The 15,906-nt window shown below is 42.4% G+C and overlaps 1 protein-coding gene across 1 annotated transcript; it reads left to right on the forward strand.

Annotated features, from left to right (window-relative positions):
- The first annotated feature begins 3,029 nt into the window (after positions 1–3,029).
- SGCB (sarcoglycan beta) lies at positions 3,030–13,968 on the forward strand. Its single transcript, XM_056855224.1, has 6 exons — positions 3,030–3,065; positions 5,172–5,381; positions 8,486–8,671; positions 8,790–8,981; positions 11,460–11,591; positions 13,674–13,968. The coding sequence occupies exons 1-6, from the start codon at positions 3,030–3,032 to the stop codon at positions 13,875–13,877; spliced, it is 960 nt and encodes a 319-aa protein (XP_056711202.1). The 3' UTR covers positions 13,878–13,968.
- Positions 13,969–15,906: the final 1,938 nt, after the last annotated feature.

The following is a 15,906-nucleotide window of genomic DNA, read 5'->3' on the forward strand; positions in this document are numbered from 1 at the left end:
TTCCCACCGATGTATTAAGGGTTTGAAAACGTTATAAAAAATACTGTTCACACTTTGTGTATTCCCACCGATGTATTAAGGGTTGGAAAACGTTATAAAAAATACTGTTTGCACTTTCTGTGCATTCCCACTGATGTATTAAGGGTTTGAAAACGTTATAAAAAATACTGTTTGCACTTTCGATGTATTCCCACCGATGTATTAAGGGTTTGAAAACGTTATAAAAAATACTGTTCGTGCTTTCTGTGTATTCCCACCGATGTATTAAGGGTTTGAAAACGTTATAAAAAATACTGTTCACACTTTCCGTGCATTCCCACCGATGTATTAAGGGTTGGAAAACGTTATAAAAAATACTGTTCGCACTTTCGATGTATTCCCACCGATGTATTAAGGGTTGGAAAACGTTATAAAAAATACTGTTCGCACTTTCGATGTATTCCCACCGATGTATTAAGGGTTTGAAAACGTTATAAAAAATACTGTTCACACTTTCTGTGCATTCCCACCGATGTATTAAGGGTTGGAAAACGTTATAAAAAATACTGTTCACGCTTTCTGTGCATTCCCACCGATGTATTAAGGGTTTGAAAACGTTATAAAAAATACTGTTTGCGCTTTCTGTGTATTCCCACCGATGTATTAAGGGTTTGAAAACGTTATAAAAAATACTGTTCGCGCTTTCTGTGTATTCCCACCGATGTATTAAGGGTTTGAAAACGTTATAAAAAATACTGTTCGCACTTTGGCCCCTTTAGCTGTGAAGACGTCTTCCAACCATTTATGAGCCGTGGTATCCAAAAACCTTAAAGGGTTACCGCCTTTTGTTTTCCCAGCGATGTACTAAGAGTTTGAAAATGCTGTAAAAAAAAACATTTCTCCCCTCCGAATGCAAAGGGGGGGAAGCTTCCCTTGTAGGACTTGGTCTCCAGACCCCTCACCGTCTTTGTTGCTCTCCTCTTGACATGTTCCAGCTTGTCTACATCTTTCTGGCATGGGAAAGATTTCCCATGCCAGAAAGATTAGATTTGCCGCTCTCTAGGTGCACATTTTCCCCGTTGGAATTGTCAAAACTCTGCATGGGGAGGGGGCTTATTTTTGAGTTTTGAGAATTCAGATGAGAAAAATGCATCTAGAGAGCGGGCAGATCCAAGGCAAAACCTGATCCCGCTGGAACTCTCTTGGGATCCAACGGAAAGGAGTGCTAGACTGGGGGGGCCCTCACCAGAAGACAATGAGAGGTCCTTTGAAAAGGTGTGTCCTGACGCACCACCGGCTTTCTCCCATCGCCTTCCCCTTGTCTTCCTTGCAAGACCGTCACTTTGGAGCAGGGAAACAGCCTTTACTGCGCGTTAGAGTTGCAAAATTTGAAACAAATGAAGCACACCGAGTAGGGCCATTTATGCATGGGAGGTTTTGCCTTGGATTTGCGGCATTCTGGATGCACGTTTTCCCCATCCGAATTCTTAAAACTCAAAAACAAGCCCCCATGTAGAGTTTATTAAGAGTTTGAAAATGTCACAAAAAACATCGCTTAGGCTGTTACCGCATTTGTATTCCCAGCGATGTAGTAAGAGTTTGAAAACGTTATAAAAAATACTGTTCGCACTTTCTATGTATTCCCACCGATGTATTAAGTGTTTGAAAACGTTATAAAAAATACTGTTTGCACTTTGTTTGGCCCCTTTAGCTGTGAAGACGTCTTCCAACCATTTATAAGCCGTGGTATCCAAAAACCCTTTTAAAGCGATGTTTTTTACAACATTTTGAAACTCTTAATACATCGCTGGGAAAACAAAAGGCGGTAACCCTTTAAGGTTTTTGGATACCATGGCTTATAAATGGTTGGAAGACGTCTTCACAGCTAAAGGGGCCAAACAAAGTGCGAACAGTATTTGTTATAACGTTTTCAAACTTAATACATCGGTGGGAATACACAGAAAGTGCCCTTGGGAGAAATGGCCCTTGGGAGAAAAAAGGTTCCCCACCCCTGTTTCAAAGGAATCTATTTTCTTCCTATCAGCTTTCTTCACTGTCCAGCTGTCACACCCATACATAGTAATAGGGAATACGATGGCATGAATTAATCTAGTCGTGGTGGTACTACTGCAGACAGACTAACAGGGGAGGGAGGGAGGGAGGGAGGGAGGGAGGGAGGGAGGGGGAGAGAGAGAGAGAGAGAGAGAGAGAATAGTATATTTTTACCCTATATATTTTTTATATTTTTATAACATTAAACAAACACACACACACGTATATATATATGCACAGTATAGTTTCTCCCTATATATTTTTTTTAAATTTTTATTTATATAACATTAAACAAAACAAATACACTCACACACACACACATATATATATATGCACAGTATATTTTCTCCCTATATATATTTTTTATTTTTATAACATTAAACAAAACAAACCAATACAAAACAATAAAAAATAATAAAAAATAAAAAGAAAATACAAAAGAGTATCAATTATATGCTCTTATTAGTACATTCATAGTTACAAAATTATACAGTTCGAAAACCAAAATATACCCTTTTGACCCTCCACCCACCTTAGAAATTTACCCATCACCAGACGTCCGAAGAAGCGTCTTAACAGTTTTAAAAATTTCCATTACCAATATAATAAACAAAAAACCTTGTTTCTCTAACTCACTAACTGAAATAGTAAAATCCATTTTTGCCCGTTTATCCCAATATGTGACGCCCGAGTTTCTTTGAATTTTTCCACCTCTTTTCCATGTAGGAATTCTGTTCTCTTGGCCAGCCTCATCGCCCGATATATGTTGAATATATTTTCTCCCGGCTCCCTACCCCTTGCAAAAAGAGCGCGGCTACCGAGACGCCTCCTCTCGCCCCGCCCCCCCCACACCGCCCCGCCCCCGCCCCGCCCCCACCCCTGTGAGGAGTCGGCCCGAGGGGCGTTGAGGAGGCTCCCTCTCCCCCCCCCCCGGCCAGCTTCGGCGCCGAGACTCGCCCCTCCCCCCCGTTCTGGGCAAGGCCGGGGAGGACGCGAAGATGGCGGCGACCGCGGCGGCGGCCGCCTCAGAACAGGTCGGTGACGGACGGCCCTCGGGCCTCCTCGCGGGGCCTGGGCAAAGCGACGAGGCTGAGGGGGCTGAGGGGCGGGGGGAGGGGGCGCCTCTTCATTCCCGCCCCCAAATATCGCAGGGAGGGGAAGGCGGCGGTTGGCCGCAGCGGCCCCGACCGTTGGGCGGCCTCGTTTCTAGGGGAGCGCGCCCCTCGCAGGAGCCCGGGCTCTGCAGCCGGCCGCCGAGGAGGCTGAGGGGGAGCGGCCAGGCGAGGCGAGGGGGGCTTCGCCTTGGGTGGGCGGGGTGACTTTAAGCTAAACAAGCTATAGCTTAGGGCCCAACTCTCTTTGCAGGGGGGGGGGCGAAAAAATTTAAAGGGGGGAGGGAAAAAACTGGGTGTACATTTCCAAAATATAAGATAAGAAACAAATAAAATAAAACCTACGTAAATTGGGTTTCTAAAGGAACTTTTAGAAAAGGGCAAGAGTCCAGTAGCACCTTAAAGACTCACAAAAATATTTTCTGGTAGGGTATGAGCTTTCGTGAGCCCGTGGCTCATACCCTACCAGAAAATATTTTTGTGAGTCTTTAAGGTGCTACTGGACTCTTGCCCTACCAGAAAATATTTTTGTGAGTCTTTAAGGTGCTACTGGACTCTTGCCCTACCAGAAAATATTTTTGTGAATCTTTAAGGTGCTACTGGACTCTTACCCTACCAGAAAATATTTTTGTGAGTCTTTAAGGTGCTACTGGACTCTTGCCCTACTCTTTGTTAGTCTTTAAGGTGCTACTGGACTCTTACCCTACCAGAAAATATTTTGTGAGTCTTTAAGATGCTCCTGGACTCTCTCGCCCTTTTCTACTGCTGCAGACAGACTAACACGGCGACCCACTGTGAATTATCTTAAAGGAACTTTTTGTTTTTGCCAAATGCCAGTGTGTTTGCATTATGAAGTTTGCTATGAATAAAAAATCATTTTAAGTTGGAGCTTAATAATTATTTCACTCTTATAAAATCTACATGGATTGTGTTTCTAAAGGAACTTTTGTTTTTGCCAAATGTCAGTGTGTTTGCACTATGAAGTTTGCTATGAATAAAAAATCAGTGTAAGTTAGAGCTTAATAAATATTTCACTATTAATATATTTCTTCTTAATTGTATCTGTTCAACAATTACTTTGATAAAATACATGTTTTGTTATAGTAGAAAAGGGCAAGAGTCCAGTAGCACCTTAAAGACTAACAAAAATATTTTCTGGTAGGGTATGAGCATTCATGAGCCACAGCTCACTTCTTCAGAAGACGTTTCTGAAGATACTTATATTTTTGTTAGTCTTTAAGGTGCTACTGGAGTCTTGCCCTTTTCTGCTACTGCAGACTGACTAACACGGCTACCCACTGTGAATTATGTTTTGTTATGTGCAAATGGCTTTCGATACCGATTAGGTCCATAAATTACCATATAGCATATATTCAGCACAAAAACCAGCGACAATTTGTTGTTGACAAAGGACAGCTGGGCTTATAAAGGGCCCCATTACCTTCAGTAGCTTAGGGCCTCATCAAACCTAAATCCGGCCCTGGGTTTGGCATCAATGGCCTTGCGCCCCCATCCTTTCTCCTGAGGAGGGGTCCACAGCTAGCTATGCAATTTCCTCGGCTGTGCAAGCCCCCTTCCCCATTCCCGACTATAAGGCTGCCCCTAAGCTCCGGTCTCCAGCGGGTTTGCTGGGATCTCAAGGGGGGGGGCGCAAGGTAACGGGCCGCCTGTGACTGCTCCCCTGGAACCGAAGCAAAAATAGCCGTCTTAAAAGACTCTCATAAATAAAGTTGTAAGGCCATTTATGCATGGGAGGTTTTGCCTTGGATTTGCCCCTGTTACAAAGACAGACCCATATAAAACAAGATCCAATCAAAAGAGAAATCAGTTCACCCAAAGTATGTTTGAGACACTCGCAGAGAACAGCAACATTAAAATACATGTCAAACTTAATGCAGGACAAAATGAGATAATAGAACAAATTAACACGTGTGAGCTATTGGCACCCATAGTGAGTTAGGAATCCAAGGTTTTCCTGGCTCCTACACCTGGTATTGGACTTAACTTATTGTTTGGGTGACATTTTAGCAAAGCTCTAATGGTCCCATGAAGAAGTCCATGCGTGAGAAGGCTGTGGAGCGGAGGAACATTAACAAAGAACATAATAGCAACTTCAAGGCTGGATATATTCCCATTGATGAAGATCGGCTGCACAAAACTGGCTTACGGGGCCGAAAAGGCAACTTGGCTATTTGTGTGATCATCCTCCTTTTTATTTTGGCTGTCATCAATTTGATTGTGAGTATGATAGGCTGCAAAAGACATTTTGCTATTGTTGGTATTGTTACGTTAGTGGTTATTAGATAGAGAATAAAATATATATTTGCTATAGTGGATTCCATTCATTTCAGTAGGGCCCAGTCGAATGGGCACGGGCTGAAGCCAAATTTTTATTCTGCATGTATTGTTCTAACATTAAAAAAAAGTTTGGTTTAAAAGAAGGGTTAAAACATCACCCATGCTCCAAAAACTGTAGACATTGTAAGGTAAACCTACCTCCTTAAATTACAGGCCATGGCCATGTAAACAGTGTAGTCTGAATATGATCGTTTATAATTTAGGCTCCAAGCAGCTGCACGTTCCCTTGCCCATTTTTTCCCCAGATTGGCATTGCTATTATTGTACATCCGTTCCTTCAAATAGACATTCACACTGACTGCCATTTATTTTGACGTGGATTCAACTCTTATTGCTCATTTATGTATATTTGACCCAGTTAAGCTGAACCTTTGTATAGCATGTTTGATATTGCACCCCCATTTGCAAAGGAAAAGAACATGGGCTAAAAAGGGAACATGTTTCTGCTTAGATCCTATGTTGTATGCAAGAATATTCCAGAGATGGTGGTTTGCTGTTACTTGGAGATTAATGATGTGGTGGGCCTAGCATTGTCTATTTATGTGCTTGCTTGCTGCTTGCTCAGCCTGTATATTTGTAAAGTACTGGAAGTCTTCAGTGTTCCATCATCTGAAACATCCTGTAAAAGATTATCCTAGAACTTCTCACTACTAAGGCAAAACAATATATAATCATTATAAACATGGTTAATAATCATAATCATGTGATTATACAAAGTCTATCACACTTATTTTCTGTTAAGCACATTTTTGTGCCGTTAAGTCACAGCTGACTTATGGCAACCCGTAGGGTTTTCAAGGCAAGAGATGTTTGGAGGTGGTTTGCCATTGCCTGCCTTCACATCACAACCCTGGTGTTGTTCCATGGAGGTTGCCCATCCAAATACTAACCAGGGCCAACCCTGTTTCGCTTCTGAGATCTAAGCTTATTTTCTCTGACCATGTCAGCAATTGTCTTGGGCACTATCAACTACGTAGTAATGCTTACCACTTTGGGATCAGTTGTCCACTATAAACCTGCCTCCTATTGACAATCAACCATTTGTTCACTATGGAGCCTAACACTTTTTGAAATAAACACACTGCAAGATCTCAGGCCAATTAGGCCATTGGGATACTCAACTGCTAATAAATTCGATGCTATTTCATAATAAACATCCCATTCTGTGGGAAAGCAGTAATGTGAGTTCACAATTAAAATATAGTTTTTCTTCATTTTATGCATCCCTCTATTTAGTATACTATCTGTAGCTGTAGAGTTTAACCAGCCTTAAGCCTTTTATCCCTTACATGCATTGTTAATCATTCATCATCAGGCTGAGAGTTAAAATTACTTTATTCCATTTCTCCACTACTAAAAAAGTACACGTTTAAAAGAAAAACCCAAAGGAAAATGCTTCACAGCCAAGGCCTGTTCATGTTTACTTGGAAGAAAATCCCATTATGCTCAATCAGGCTTAGTTCCAAGTAGGATAAAGGTAAAGGTAGTCCCTTGTACAATCACCTGGTCATTACTTACCCATGGGATGACGTCACATCACAACGTTTACTAGGCAGACTATATTTACGAGGTGGTTGGCCATTGCCTTCCCCAGTCTACACTTTACCCCCAGCAAGCCGGGTACTCATTTTACTGACCTCAGATTGATGGAAGGCTGAGTCAACCTTGAGCCGACTACCTGAAACCAACTTCTATCGGGATCGAACTCCGATCGTGAGCAGAGCTTTTGACTGCAGTACTTCAGCTTACCACTCTAGGCCATGGGGCTCTTCTATGTGTCGGATAGCCCCCTTTATTTTCTGAATTTCATGTGCATGAGAGTCACTTTCTATATCATTCGGATCAGTGAATTACTTTCTAATGCAGGCATGCACTGCCACCAGAGTATGTTGTTGATGACTGCAAATATCCATCTGGGTGTGCAAGTAGCATCACCCAGAGACTTGTCAGCCTGTCATTCACCGCAGGTGGTCCTCAGCAGAGTGTCTAGGGCTCCCCTGCATCCTTACACGTTACTGCTCACACGCCCACCCTCTACCTCCTGCCACCTGTCATGCACCCACCCACTGCTTGGACCACCACTTATGTGCTCACTGCTCCCTGCACTCTTGCACCCACCTACTAGTCATGTACCTGCTGCTAGCATGCCTTCCTCTCCTCCCACTCACCTGCACCTGCTGCCCATTCCCCGCATTCATGTGCCTGCCCCTCCATGGGCAGCAGCAGCAGTGAGCTGGTGGGAGCTGCGGCCCCAACAGCTGCCCCACTTCAAAGGATGCCAGTTTCTGGGTGGGGCCTGGGGATTCCCTGGAATTATAACTGAACTCCAGAGTGCAGAGACCAGTTCCCCTGGAGAAAATGGATGCTTTGGAGTGTGGACTCTATGGTGTTATAACCTCACTGAGGTCCCTTTCCTCTCCAGGCTCCATTTCCAAATCTCCACGAGTTTCCCAACCTGGATCTGGTGATCCTACCCTCCCTCCATCCCCCACCAGTGGCCAGGGGAGACATGGCAACCCTAATGCTGATGCCGGCCCTGGCTAAAGTCAGCTTGGTGAGCTACAAGTTTTATAGTCCCATTCTAAGTAAAGGTAAAGGCAAAGGTCCCCTGTTCAAGCTCCGGATCATTCCTGACCCATGGGTTGATGTCACATCCCGATGTTTACTAGGCAGACTTTGTTTTATGGGGTGGTTTGCCAGTGCCTTCCCCAGTCATCTTCCCTTTACCCCCAGCAATCTGGGTACTCATTTTACCGACCTCAGAAGGATGGAAGGCTGAGTCAACCTTGACTCAACCTTGAGCCAGCTACCTGAAACCAACTTCCGTTGGGATCGAACTCAGGTCATGAGCAGAGTTCAGACTGCAGTACTGCAGCTTTACCACTCTGTGCCACGGGGCTCTTAGATTCTAGGTAAACAGGGTATCTAGTTCAAACAATAGCATTATCACAAGTCTGGAAATCACGTTTGGCTTTGGCTTTTAGATCACGCTCATCATCTGGGCGGTGATTCGTATCGGGCCCAGTGGCTGTGACAGCATGGAGTTTCATGAGAGTGGCTTACTGCGATTTAAACAAGACTCTGACATGGGAATTATACATCCGTTGTACAAGAGCACAGTGGGAGGCCGGCGAAACGAAGATTTGGTGATTGTTGGAGAGAACCAGCCAGTAAGGTTTTTTTATGACCTGAAAGTGCATGCAGGAAACTGCAACGCCTTCAGTTAAAGTAGTAAATTGCTTTTTTTTTTTTTTGCATTTAACACATTTTACGTAATTTTTTTCTAAGATTGTGTTTCAGCAAGGAGAAACAAAACTCAGCGTTGAAACGGATAAAACATTAATCACCAGTGATATTGGTATAGAATTTGTTGACCCACGGACACAGAACACATTGTTCAGCACTGACTACAATACTCACGAATTTCATCTGCCGAGCGGAGTAAAAACTTTGAATGTCCAAAGAGCATCTACAGAGAGGGTATAGAATATCCTTATTGAATTGCTTACTTCCTTCTGCAATGTCCATAATGTGTCTATAGTTTTAAACTTGCAATGCTCTGTACGCTATGGCTGGGCTCTGGCAGGTATCATCTGGCTAATTTTCTGATTGTCTACATATTCTTTACGCAGCAGAATAGCAACTTGAGATGTACTTGTGTACAGTAGATTAGCCATCGTTTCCTAATCAGATGGTCACCTCACTCATCCCCTTTCATAAGATCTGTGTTCATCGTGCCCCTCCTGCAAGGAGATCAGGGCAGTGTTCATGGTTCTCCATTTATTTTAAAATCCTTACAACAACTTTGTGCATTAGGTTAGCCTAAGAGATTGACTAAGAGAGTAAAGATCTGCATCTGTGTTTCCCCAGCCCTAGTTTAACACTAACCATTATAACGACACTAAACTAAGCTAAAACTGAAATAGTTTCATTTAAGCAAGCATGAAATCCTTAATGTACTTATTTGGGAGTAAGTGCCTCTGACTTATTTCCATGAAAGCATGCATAGGATTAGACTCCATGCCTTGGATTCAGTCTGCAGATTTTCCCTGTGTTTCCTTACTTAGGAGCAGTCAGGTTTGAAATATGATTCCTGGCTTCATGGGACAAAAAAGGCACATGGGTTGGAAGAGGCAGGGGAATGCAGTGAAGGGGATGAAATCACTACCACCTCCTTCATTCTTCCTTCCTCTTATATCAGAGGAGCTGCACTTGTGAGATATTTCATCCCCTCCCTCTCTTCACTGCTGTCCTCCAACATTGGTGGTGGGGGGGGGGATGGTCCACATGGGTCCTGCAGCACCAGCAAGAATCTTTCCAGGGGTCAGAAGGGACTGCTGGGAGGGGTGGGGGGAAGGGAACATGAAGGAAAGTTCACACCTGCCAGCCTCTTCACTGGCAGTAGATTGGATCCAGATTGGATTTCTCTGGCTCTGCCTATCCCATAGGCAAATAGGCTAGTAACAGCAAAAGTTTTTTTTCCTTAGAAAAGCCCAGCTTTGAAAAAGCCCAGGAAGAATACAGGAGCATCCTAGTTTACTTCTCAGGGTAACAGAGGTTGGTGCGAACAGGTTTTTAAACTTTATTTGCAAGGCAGCAAATAAAGAGCCAGTTGGTGTAGTGGTTAAGAGCAGTGGTTTGGAGTGGTGAACTCTGATGTGGAGAACTGAGTTTGATTCCCCACTCCTCCACTTGAGCGGCGGAAGCTAATCTGGTGAATTGGATTTGTTTCCCCACTCCTATACATGAAGCCAGCTGGGTGACCTTGGGCTAGTCACACTCTCTCAGCCCCACCTACCTCATAGGGTGCCTGTTGTGGGGAGGAGAAGGGAAGGTGATTGTAAGCCTGTTGGATTCTTCCTTAAGTGGTAGAGAAAGTCAGCATATAAAAACCGACTCTTCTTCTTCATTATAAATAATTGAAAGCGGGGGGCGGGGTCATGTAGCTCAACCCAATGCATGGTTACAGAAGTAAGTTCCTTTTTGAGTTCAAAGAGCTTACTCCAAAATAAGCGTGTATAAGATTGCAGCCTGAGAGGATAACTCTCTTTGTGGCAAGAAAGACACAACTTGTTATTGTTAGGAAAAAGCAACCTTTACAGTTAGTGCAATCCTAAACACATTTGGTGGTGGGAAGGGCCATCAAGTCGCAGCTGATTTACTGCAACCTCGTAGGGTTTTCAGGGCAAGGTAACATTCAGAGGTTGTTTGCTGTTGCCGGCCTCTGTGTAGCAACCCTGGATTTCCTTGGAGGTCTCCCATCAAAATACTAACCATGGCCAACCCTGCTTAGCTTCCAAAGTATGATGAGATTGGGCTAGCCTGGGCCACCTAAGTCAGGGCAAGTGCATTTACTGAGACATAAATTCTATAGAGTTCAGTGGGATTTAGTTCTGGTTTAGATATGCAGGGGAATGAAATAGCAGAGAACTGAGCTACTGGAATGGACAGCACCAATTCAGATACAGGAGGTAGAGGAACATAAAGAAGCATGTTATAGAATATTCTACTGTGTATTAAAAAAAACTCCCTGCAAAGAGGAGGTAGAACCTTTCTCCGTACTGTGCTAGCTTTCTGTTTGCATGGATTTTTTTTGTGGGAAAGATGATTCAGGGCTAGACGACAGCCCCTGCACTCTGAAGTGGTACATTCCACTGCCGGGTTCTCCTGCCTGTGTGAATCAAGCCTTGCTTTGTATATGAGTATTTATTTACAGTTATAGACCATCAAATAAAACTAGATTGCAGACTTGTTTAATGAATAGTAAAGCACATAGACAAAGCCTTGCTTTATAGTAAATGTGATTAGAATGGCAACCTCTGTCAATTACAAATTTTACAATAGCTCTCTGTTCTAGTCCAGCCGTTGACCAGTTTTTGTTTTTTTTGAGGGGAGGGGGTTGTAAAGCCGCTACTATGTTTAGTAACCATATTGTACAGCTATGGTCTTTCTTCTCAGGTTACCAGTAATGCTACCAGTGATCTAAATATAAAGACTGATGAGCGTGCTGTTGTCCGTGGAAATGAGGGCGTTTTTATTATGGGAAAATCCATTGAGTTTCATATGGGAGGCAATCTGGAGCTCAGAGCAGTGAGTAATTCTTTCGGGGCTTGCAGCTGGTGTTTGTACGGAGTTTTATTCAAAGCATTTATATTGAACCTCTCCAATGCTCAGGGCTTGTAGCTAAAATTAAAACAATAGTAACCAGTGAAAAATGCTACCAGCAGCACAGTGAAAACATTTTTTTTAAACCCTCAGTGGCTAAAGTTATTTGAAATTGTAACGTATTATAGGTAATGTGGTAGGTGTATCTATTTTTTTCCCTTCAGGAACTTGATCCTATACCATGCCACTGAGAATCGATTCAGGCACTGGGATTACCTTCTTCTCTTGTGCTGGGAGCCAGCCTCACCTTTCCACTACTGCAGGAGGAGTCAGTGTTGCCATATTTATAGCAAAGACATCCCCATCTATAGTACAGGAGAGCTGTGCAATCAGCTATCACACATAAAGGCTTGGGGGAAGGGGGAGCATCCATAACCTTACTGTGGAGGTTGCTGTGGCTAAAAATGCAACATCTCTGGACATTTTGAAGCCACGGAAAGTAATGCCTCTGGTGTGTTTTTTTTAACCAGACATTTTCGGAGGCAATTGAAATATGTACCCTTTTCCCAGAGGGGACTATAGGTAGCTTACAACATTTATAAGCAACTCTTATTTTCTTATCAGATCTTATTCTGTTATTTTACATATGCAATTTTCATATCAATTCTTATTTTCTTATCAAACCTAAACTTATTTCACTGCTCTAACAACATAACATGCATAATGTATGACTCAGTTAGCATATAACATTGAACTATCTGTCAAAATTATGGAATTTAAAATGATAAGTGCCTTTGTTTTCTACAAGTAAAAGCGTGAACGTATCCACTACTTGATAGAGAGTGGCAAATGGCTGCACCCTTTGCTGTCCTTTCGTGTGTATGTTAGTTTTGCACCATGTGAGAGGTAGGAAAAAAATAGACGTTAAAAAGAGAACAAATTTTGTAATAAACGAAAGAATGCATTTGGACAGAAAGAGTCTCATGCAATCATACTGCAGGCCAAACTAGATAAGTTAGGTTGGGATTTCAGCACATAACGTCGTAGGAGACAATTTCATAGGGCTTTTTTTTGGTCAGTGTGCCTCTCTTTCTCCATTAGAAAAACTGAAAGAGTCCTCCTGATAAATATTCCCCCCTCAGGCCTTCACATTTCTAGTCATTAGGACAAATATGAGCAAACTGATGGGAGGACATGATAAAGGTGTATAGAACCATGCAAGGAGTAGAGAGAGTGGACCGGGATAATTATTTTCTCCCTCCCCCCAAATACTAGAACTTAGGGACACCCAGTGAAACTGATGGACAGTAGCTTCAGGAAAGGTGGAACAGTTCTTTACTCAACGAGTGATCAAAATGTGGGACTCACTGCCACAGGATGTAGTGATGGCCACAGGCACAGGACAGCTTTAAAAAGGGATTAGACAGATTCATGGAGGAGAGGTCTGTCAGTGGCTACAAGCCATGGTAACTAAAGGGAGACTCCACATTCAGGGGCAGTAAACCTTTGAATACCAGTGCCAGGAAGCAATATCAGGGGAAGGCCTCGGCCTCGGTGGCTTGTTGGACCCCCAAAATAACTGGTTGGCCACTGTGTGAGATGAGATGCTGAATTAGAAGGACTGCTGGTCTTATCCAGCAGCACTGTGGTTCCCAGAGGCAAACCAGGGACTCCTGCAGTGAGCGTTGGCATCTCTGTAGCCAGTCCTCAAATTGGTGAACTAGCACTGTCTTAAAAAGGAGAGCAGGTGTATACAGCTCAGTAGTTGAACTCATACAGCAGGTTCTTGATTTAATCCCTGATATCTCAATTAAAAGGATCTCAAGGAGGAGTGGGGAAAAAGCATTTGCTAGAACCCTTGGGTTGCCACTGTCAATTGAGAATAGACAGTGTTGGTCAAGCGGTGACTAGTCTGACTCCATGTAAGGCAATTTCAGTCGCGCTAAACATCTTCGATATTGTTTAGACATGAAAGTAAACACTTGCATTTAGACATGAAAGTAAACACTTGCTTATTCATAAGGAAATACTGTTTGCCAACTTCTGTATACTTTTTCTCTTTGGTAGGACAACAGCATTATCCTGAATGGAAGCGTGGTACTCAATACATCCCGACTGCCAAGTTATTCTTATGGAGAACAGTTTAATAATGGCGACTGGGAACGCTACAAGCTTTGCATGTGTTCAGATGGGACTCTATTCCGTGTTCCAGTGAAGAGCCGCAACATGGGTTGTCAAACCTCAGTTAATCCATGTGGTAATACGTATTAAATGCAATGCCAGAACATGACTGAAAGATATTTGTATTTATTGAGTTGTATCATACCAGTTTTTCCATTTATGCAAGATGGAAGATGTGCTACTTTTGACTTTCAAGGAGGTTTTGCGTGGAATCATGGGACATAGGATGGGGCTACAGAGGGGTTTCAAGTTAGGCCACACTTCTTGTGCCAGTGGAAAAGCTGATAGGATCCAGCCCACCATTGCATATTTGTAAGGATTTCTCTTTTTTTACAGCAGTTTGTAGAAGTATTATTTGAAACTTTTAATGCAAGATACTGCATTTAACGATATGTCACCCAGCTTGTTTCAATAGGCTATTTATGCTAAACTTGACTGTATTTCAGTAAAATAGCTAGGCACAAGCCAGGGTGCTTTGTTATATTGCTGAATTGGTCTGAAATCATCACTAAAGGCTTTATGCATTAGGGAACAAAATGCATATTTGCACACAGTTCCTTGCCTTTCCCAGCTTAATGCACCATTAGAACAGAGCATCTTGCTGTTCCATCCTTCGCTCCCAAATGCATTCAGACATCTTTGTCTCTTGCAATTCTGCATATGCTGCATTCTGAAGATAACCAACTGTGCCCATGCCATATTGAATGTAAAAAGACTCAAGGAATTTAAACATTTCTGCCTATCTGGCAATCCGTTTTGCCTTCACTTATGTTCTCTTCCTCTTATAGGCGGGGTACCTCCTCCCTTCAGCATAACACCCCTTACAAAAGTTTAAATTGATAGCTACATACTAAAGGATACAAAATTGTTTATATACAAATCTAGCTTGCCTAAAATTATTTCTGTATAAACAAAATGGTGTTTTATTCTGGCAAATATTTCTGACAAAAGTGAGATCTTTGTTTAGAAGGAAGGTTTTAGGGGCGTTACAGCTTCCTGGATAAATTCCTGTTTGTTTTAATACAGACCCTTCTGTGAGCTCTTGTTCTGTGGAGGTAGAGCATAGCCCGTAGTGGGTAGCTTCAGACACAAGGTTGGAGCCTTCTGACCAGCTGGGTGCCATATTTCTTTGTGACTTCTGGCTATTTCCCCAGATGTTGGCTTTTAAATTAACTATGTAAACCAACTTTTCAATCTGTCTTCAATGAGATATGCTGTTTTGCATTGTTAAATATATCCCTGCAAAGGGAAATAACTTTTTCTGAAGAGTAGAGTACGATCCAAGATCAGCTGCTCCATCTAGTACCCTGGTTTTGTTCCTAATCAGCATCCCTACCCCATGTCCCCTGCACAAAAAACTTCTGTTATGGGATGTGCATTTTTAAAATTTTGTTTGCAAAAACATTATTTTGATAGTCATTCTTTTTGTTGTTACAGTTATTTGCGTCCATTGATTTCAGTGGGAAATATTAATAGCTCCATCATTGTTTTCCATCTAATTTGGATGTATGCCCTCAAAGGAATCTTGCCTGCCAAATTTCAGACAGATAAGAGGGTTGTTTTATAGGCAATTACAAGTAAAATACATGCCAGAAATAAATCTGTATTGATTAATTGAATCTTTCCTATATGTCTACTTCATCTCTCACCACATATGCCAGATATAAAATATTTTACTTTTGCTGATTACTTCCTGATGATTGAATGAATACTTCCTGTTTATGCAAAAATCTTCTTGGAGATTACCAGTGGCTCTGTATGTTGCAAGATTACTATCTAAGTAGTGTTCTAGATGCTACAGCGTCTAATTTTAAAAATTAATTAACCTTTAATTGACTATAAAACTGCAGTGTGTGTGTGAAGTGCCATTAAGTCACTTAATGACTTATGGCGACCTTGTGAATTAATGATCTCCAAAACATCCTATTAACAGCCTTGCTCAAGTCTTGCAAACTGAGAGCTGTTGCTTCCTTTAATGAGTCCATCCATCTCATATTGGATCTTCCTGTGCTATCCCTTATCATGCAAAATTTAATAGGCAGAATCATTGAGATTGTACCTAAGCCGTAGTGGGGGAAAGTAGTGATCCCCAAAATTTTATGACTATTCTATAAAGTGT

The sequence above is a fragment of the Euleptes europaea genome, chromosome 9 (genome assembly GCF_029931775.1).
Source record: "Euleptes europaea isolate rEulEur1 chromosome 9, rEulEur1.hap1, whole genome shotgun sequence".
In the NCBI taxonomy this organism is placed as follows: domain Eukaryota; kingdom Metazoa; phylum Chordata; class Lepidosauria; order Squamata; family Sphaerodactylidae; genus Euleptes; species Euleptes europaea.